At 32.7% G+C, this 7,768-nt stretch overlaps 1 protein-coding gene across 1 annotated transcript; it reads right to left on the bottom strand.

Moving 5' to 3' along the window:
- Window positions 1-2,646: 2,646 nt before the first annotated feature.
- On the bottom strand, window positions 2,647-4,773 carry LOC306861259 (transcription factor Spi-C-like). Its single transcript, XM_079403442.1, has 5 exons — window positions 4,599-4,773; window positions 4,148-4,235; window positions 3,904-4,025; window positions 3,714-3,810; window positions 2,647-3,449 (listed from the first exon to the last, which is right to left on the bottom strand). The coding sequence occupies exons 1-5, from the start codon at window positions 4,599-4,601 to the stop codon at window positions 2,962-2,964; spliced, it is 798 nt and encodes a 265-aa protein (XP_079259568.1). The 5' UTR covers window positions 4,602-4,773; the 3' UTR covers window positions 2,647-2,961.
- Between the last annotated feature and the right edge of the window lie 2,995 nt (window positions 4,774-7,768).

The following is a 7,768-nucleotide window of genomic DNA, read 5'->3' as shown; positions in this document are numbered from 1 at the left end:
AAGGATGACACAAAGTGTTGAACTGAATGGTTTACCTGCTGATCTGCAGGTGCATGTGGCTGCAGCTGGGACTTTTCTCGTTCTAATGCATTGTTAAAATGTTCTCCAGCGGGTAGCTTCTCTCTAGATATGTCCACATCTTCACTGGTTGACATGACAGAAAGATCCCTTGATGCCAGTGCATTACAAAACCAGTTAGTGATGATACACACTCATAATTTCAGTGTTTTTTTAATCCGTGCAGTAAAAGTCAGTTTTTTGTTTTTTTGTTGTTGTTGTTTTTTGGACACTATTCCCTTGTGAAAAAGTCAAAAAGTATGCATACTTTTAAAAAGAGTACTGATTATTAATAATATACTTTAAAGGAATATACTTAAGTGTGAGCTGAAAGTAAGTTTTCAGACATTTAATTGCATGTTGCATTTATACTAAACTGTATCATCATTTAAATTCATTTCAAATGCAATTAACCAAAGTTTAGAGTGATTTTTTGATCAACTTAAGTATGTTTATTTGTTAATTTATATATAATTTCGTAATTATATTATATAATTCTATTGTCTTTTTGAAATGTTTTCTTAAATGTGTACTGACAAGCATTTACAGTCAACTAAAATACACGTTAATGTCATTTCTATTGAAACTTGTATGCCATGTATTTAAATCCATTTGTAATGAGGTAGTTGCATAAATAAATATAAATATAAATAACATATTGTTAAATGTAATATTGACTAACGCATTGCAGTAAAAAATGAAATCAAGTACTTTACTTGTGCTTTAGTATGTTAGTCGACACACCAAAAGACGTGTGCTTATATACTTTTAAGATTTGAACAAGTATACACTACACTACAAGTGCACATTCAATACAATGAAGCACACCTGATTATGGGTTGACTTACAGTACATTGCACTGACAAAAAGAGTAAAAAAAAAATCTGTTCCACAGAAGAAATAAAATTATAGTTTTGAAAAGACATGAAGGTGCATTGAAAAAAAATGTTGTAGGATTTATTCAGAAATTGCTAGTAAAATGTAAAAAATGATACAAAGAAACTGCAAGTAACACGTGACATTTGGAAGTAGAAAAATAATTCAATATATATATATATATATATATATATTTTACGAGTAAATGATGACAGAATTTTCAATCCTTTTAAGCTTCCTTCTTACTGTTCCATAGGGCTTTTCTTCGAGATTCCTGTCTGTAATGCTCCGCAAGAAATCACCTCCAAATCAGTCTGAGATTCCTACGGACTGTTCTGGTCAGAAGAAACAACTATTTTTAACTCGTACACAACAGTGGCCACTAAAAAGTGTTTGGTTTGCTCTAATACAATGACACTGATACATTTTGAATTGTCCAAGTATGTTTTGGGGCCACTGCAGAATAAAAACTACAAAACAAAACTATAAAATTGATTGGTTCTTACCATGTTAGTGTTAATGTGATCTTTACTGTAGGGATTGCTGTTTCAAGTGTCGTTGTATTAATGAATAACCAATAATTTAAGAAAAGAACAATTTGTTACTATTAGTGTGTTTTCCACAAAACTCTGTCTTTTTATCAATAGCAATGAGCTGTGGGAGTGTATAGACCTTTCTCGAATGAGCTACGACCGTACATAAATAACCAGCCATTTTTTGGCCCAAAACCACAGTTTCTGTCGGCCCAAACATACACACCCTGATCTCGGTCTAACACACATCTCTAGCGTCCACCTATATGGAACCAGTAACCACATCCTCTTCACTCTTACAGATAACAACCACAGCCACCTAACAATGACACGCAGGCTCCGCATAAAAAACACATTCATTTGTGTTCAAGTGATCACGAACTTTGGAATGCTGAAAAAGAAAAATATGAAAAGCAACATAGATGAGAGAAATGCAATGTTTAAAACTTCAGTCATAAAAGAGAACAATTGTTATGAGACCAGTGTTTATTGTCCAGTATGAAAATTATACAGCATTTGATTGCTATCTTACAAAGAGGAAGGTGATTTGAGATCGGTTTGTAATATGACACAGAAAGCAGTCACAAACAATCTTCTCTCTGTGAAATTAGATAAGCTTGGCCCAATGCATTTGCAAAGAAATCAGCGCCAAAGTTTATACAGAGGCTTCAAGCATATGTGTTTCACAGTGGAGAGTTTAACAAACAAATTAATTGGGATTTTCAAGACAGGAAACTTTATTTGAGTGATAACACAAATGATCTTATGTAAACAAGTGAAGACAGACTGTTATAGAAACAGTAGTGATCCCAAAAAGTATGTGGATATAAAACACTTGCATAATAATAATGTTATAGAATTGCATACAAAATATTTTCTGAAACATTTTGATTATTTAAAAACTGTTTATGAAATGTTTTGCTTAAAAAAAGTGCTCGCTCTGCTGTCAATTTAAAAGAAATGTTAGTTTTTAAGTCATTTTTTTTAATGCAATAATTAATATATTTTGAGTGTCCAAATATTACTGTTCATATTCACTCCGGTTCAAAAGTTTGGAAAAGTTTAAATTTTTTGAAAGAAGTCTCTTATGCTTATCAAGGTTGCGTTTATTTGATTAAAAAAAAAATATATATTTTAAAATATTATTTCAATTTAAAATGAAAAGTAATAATAATATTTTCAAATGTAATTTATCCCTGCAGTGTCAATGCTGAATTTTAGCAGGATTTTTTTGTGATACTCTTAAAAATGATTAATTTGATATCGAAATCTTTTGTAAAATTATGAAAGTCTCTGCTGCCACTTTTGATCAATTTAATGCATCCTTGCTGATAGAAGTATTAATTTCATTCAAAAACCAGTATATCATCCTATTTACATGCATACACTCCTTTCTAATGCACTTTTGAAAATTTTTACTTTCTCGAGGTTTATTTGAAAGAATCCCCCTTGTAAAGGACAGAAATTTCAGAATTCTTGGCATGACTTTTGAGAATCACTGAGCTGAAACGCCAATTTTGGGGTCCTCATGCATTGTCAGAACAGTAGCAAGATCGTAGTCGCCCTGGTAAGAGTATTGGCCGTACCAGTAATGACAGTCCGGTAGAGGAGAGCTGTAGTAGACGTGCTCAGCAGAGCCTTGCTGATGAAGGGCCATGTCTCTGGACGAAGGGCCCGAGCTGTAGCCTGACAGAGAGCTGAATCGCTGCAGTATAGCTGGGTTAAACTGATAGGTGAGCTTGCGACGCACTTTCACAATCTCACCCGTGCGGCTGTAGTTGCGGAGAGCGCGTGCCATTTTCTGGTAGGTCATGGTCTTGCGGTTGCCCTTGCGCTGACCCCAGCATTTGGCCAGTTTTTCTTTATTTTTCGAGATGAAGTGGAAGATGCCGCTCCCTCGGTCCGCCCATTGGATGGAGTCTCCCATGTTGTCGTCGAAAAGAGCCTCGTGCAAATATTCATATAAGCGTAACTTCTTACGACCTAATGAGGAAGAGGAATACACCATGAATTCAGCACTTCTGGATTATGAAGGACTCAACTTTGTTGAAAATTGTGAACTGTGAAAATGCTGTACAGTCAGTTTTAGGAGTATGTTAATTATTATTTCTGAAAACTTGCATTTGAGTTTTAAGTGATTTTACTTATGCAGTACAGTTATTACAATATGAGGTTAGAGAGAGAGCGCATACTTTCCCACATATTTAATTATTACATTTTCAAACACACAGAAACCTAATAATGTACCTTTTCCGTGGCGCTGTGGTAAATTTGAGTAAAATGCTGAAGGCTCAGCTGAACACAATGGCCCCAGAGACACATCTGGCACAATGTGAGACCATGACTGCAGATACAGAGAGACAAAACATGAGTAAAAGTATTGCAGTATAACCATTGAAACAATTCAAGTGACAAATTAAATGAGTTGTAAACCTACTGAGGATTCATTCCAGTCGTACATCGGTCCAGGAGGCTCAAAATGAGGTGTGAACTGATAATATGAGATGGCATGTCTCACAGAGGACTGCTGACTTTCCAAATTCTCATAGTATTTATTTTCTGAAAGAGGCAGTTAGAAGAGGATGAAAAAAAATAATGGTGATAATAATTTATACTTAATACTATTACAGAATATATTTCATTTGTTTCTACATTTATATTAATATTAAATATTATGGTACCATTGTCACAGTGTCGTATCTGAGAGTGATGCTGAATTACATCAATGGCGTCCTGAAAATCTTGATTGATGTCATTTTCAAGTGATCCCTGTAAGAAAGCAAGAAAAAAAAAATAGGCGTAATTTTGAATTTTGCACATATTTGTGAAATAATGACTGTATTAGAGCTCTGTCTTGTTGCTCATCAAAATCTTATAAATGTAGAATGTTTATTAAATACGTGCCTGTGGTTTCTAATAAATAAATAATAAAACAATCCACACATATAATATAATATATAAGATAATATAGTATAATATAATATAATATATAAGATAATAATATAACATATAATATAATATACATTTCTGAGACAATGAATGGTTTATCAAGTTTCAAATAATCGAGTAAATAAATACTACATAAACACTGTATAAAAAGATTGGTATATGATTGAGTAAAAAAAAACTCACCATTCTGGCCTCGGAAAACCTAACTCTGCATCTATGTAGAGCTCGACTGTGTTCAACTGGATATGTCCTCTATGTCTCAGTGATTATATGTGGACAGATATATTGTGGAACGACTACTGTTTTACTGTCCAGCTAAGCAATGCGGCCTGTTTTATACATGGGTGCATTTAAATGTGCCATGTCAACATAACATGGAGCAGTCAATGATACTCTACTTCTCTTTTTGGAAATGAAGACCAGGTAGGACTCACAGTCCTCTATTCTATAATCTCCATATCTCCATCCATGAAAAAAGATAGACAGCGGGAGAGAGAGAGAGAGAGAGAGAGAGAGGGACTAACCACTATTTTATCAGGATTCTTTCTCCTTTGTGAAAACATTTGCATTTCTGGTCAGAAGCTGTCAACGGCACTTTAGTTTAGTGGTCCTGTAAAAATGTGTTGAGAAGCACCAAACAATAACTGATCTGATAATCACAGCAAGAGAAAAGCTGCAGAATGCTGGGAAATTTCATCTGAGGTGTGACAGAAAACATTGTTTTTGTATATGGATTTTCATGTTCCTTTCATGCATCTCTAAAAAAAAATGGCACTAATTCAAGGCTGTTTCATTTATTTTAGCCAGATTCTGTGAGTGTGAATAAGTATTTGCAAAAACTCCTCCACATGTCGTGCTTAAGATAATTCTCCAGCATTCTATGCACATTCATATTAGTGATATTGTCAACTAAACGTGCAAAGAAAGATTGAAAGAAGAAAATCTTGAGTGCAAACTTTGTTTATCTGTCAAGCTGAAGGCAAACCATCCAAATTCTGTTCCATTTTAATGCATTTTATCCCTTTTTGCCATGTATTGTTCTAAGCTCACAAAACAGCAGTTAATTAATTTCACCTTCTCATGAAACAAGTTTTAAATATCAACTGACTGGCTCCCGTAGTTCCCCTTTCAGGTGTGCAGAGAATGAAAGCAAAGAGGCTTACTGATAAAAGAACAGGGTACATGTTATGAGACCTCAGCACTTCAGTCGACTGAGATTACTGCTGAGTTCTGGCAAATAATCAATATGCTAGAAATTGTTCACTGCTGGGTGGAAATTTATGGTCCCAAATTGTGTAAACAACTAATCTCTTTAACAACAGATAATAAGTTATACTGGTGATTTCTGTGAATGATTTCTGTGGTCATTTACATCAACATAATGCTGTTATTTTTGTTGTACACTTAACATTCATTGAAGCTGTCAAGATAAACGTCTTACATTTGATTATATAATGAATAATTTTGTCTCATTTTAGTATGGTTTAGGAATAACAAAAATAAACACTTGTCAAGCATCAAATGTGAGTAAAAATGGGCTTTGGCAGGTAAGTTTTGCTTAATGAGCAATTCAAACAATGTACAAATCATCTACTAAGATCTGTCACAACTTGCACGTCTTTTAACAGCTTTGTTCTGGCACATAAATCAATGCGCTATGTGCGCTGGTGGGTGGACATTTATGGCCCCGAACTGTGTAAATAACTAATCTCACTGACAATAGTTAATCAGCTATATTTTGAATCCCCTGGCAAATGATTTCTGCTGTCACTTGTGTCAACAAGCTGTTATGATTCACTGAAGCTGTCAAGATGAAAGTCTTGCAAATATCAGTAAAAATCTGACTTTTTGTGGTAACTTTAGTAGGGACTATAATAATACATAATTTAAGTCGACATGTACTGTATGAATTATAGTCAGACTTCCATGAATTAAAATGAACAATTGCAACATAAACCCCAAAAATAATTTACATTGCCATTCACAAGTTAGGGGTAAGTAAGATTGTTAATGATGTTGAAAGAAATCTTTTATGCTCACCAAGCCTGCAGGACCTAGTGAAAAATAAATATACTAAAATGTAATAAAAATACATTTATTTGATGCTAAGTATACTACTAATACATTTACACATTAATGTCTTTAATAAAAAAGAGTATACTATACTGGTATACTTAAAGCCTGCTAAATTGGAACAACTAATTTTGTACTTAATGCACTTTGTGTGGAAGTGTTGAAGTCCAATTAAAGATATACTGAAGTATATTTTTGATTGTGCAAAAGTGGAACTATTGCAAGTATACTTTAAACATCTTTCATTTAAAGACTGATGTTATTCAAAGATCATCCAATCATCAGTAGTGACAATAAAACACATTTTAGGTTTAACATAAAGAAATGTGCATTGTGCACAAGTAGTAATCCAAATAAACTTATTTTCATATCAAAAATTATACTTCTCAACTGATATGACAGTAAATATGTTTATAGATTTGAACTATACTTTGTATAAAATAAATGTATTTTAAATATAATTATTTTTTACTAGGGGGTATTTGATCAAAAATACAGTAAAAAACAGTAATATTGTAAAATATTATTGCAACATAAAATAACTGTTTTAATATATTTTAAAATGTAATTTATTCCTGTGATGGCAAACCTGAATTTTCAGCTTCATTTCTTACGACTGACAATTTTTCATGAACATACTAAACAGTTGGACTGTTTCATATTTTTATGAAAACCACACTTTTTTTCTTTCACGAATTCTTGATGAATAGAAAGTTTTAAAAAGCAAAAAAATAAATTAACGCTATAAATGTCTTCACTGTCAGTTTTGACCAATTTAATGTACCGTTGGTGAATAAAACTATTAATTTCTTTAAAATAAAATATAATCAAATTAATATTACTGACCCCAAATGTATCAAAGAAATTTTACACACACACACACACACTACCATTCAAAAGTTTGGGGTCAGTAAGATTTTTCGTAATGTAATATATAATACAAAATAGTTTCATTGTTGGGAAATTTTCTCAAGAAACTTGTGTTTGTACACATACCTGCTTATGTTTTTTCAAACTTCTTTTTTTTTCTTCTGTTGACAGGGTTTAACTTTTCTGAAATATCTGTGGCAAACCTTGGAATTGTTTCCTGTCTGCTGTGGATGATAAAACATGGGAAACTCTGCTTGAAGGATATGAAAACTCACAAGGTAATTACATTTGCACTTAAATTTTCATCATAAAAAAAAAAAAATCTGTTTAGCAGTAGAAATGTTACAAGTTTTATCTTACCAATAAAAAAAGTTAAATATGTAAATAATGAATGAATGATTAACTCTGAG

Source organism: Barbus barbus (genome assembly GCF_936440315.1).
Source record: "Barbus barbus genome assembly, chromosome: 42".
Classification (NCBI taxonomy): domain Eukaryota; kingdom Metazoa; phylum Chordata; class Actinopteri; order Cypriniformes; family Cyprinidae; genus Barbus; species Barbus barbus.
This window is presented reverse-complemented; position numbering and strand designations above follow the sequence as displayed.

Excerpts from the sequence above, each read along its gene's own strand:
- LOC306861259 (XM_079403442.1), bottom strand. Across the intron at positions 4,026-4,147 it reads GATACGACACTGTGACAATG|AAAATAAATACTATGAGAAT; the intron begins GTACCATAATAT and ends TGCCTCTTTCAG. Across the intron at positions 3,450-3,713 it reads ACCACAGCGCCACGGAAAAG|GTCGTAAGAAGTTACGCTTA; the intron begins GTACATTATTAG and ends CTTCCTCATTAG.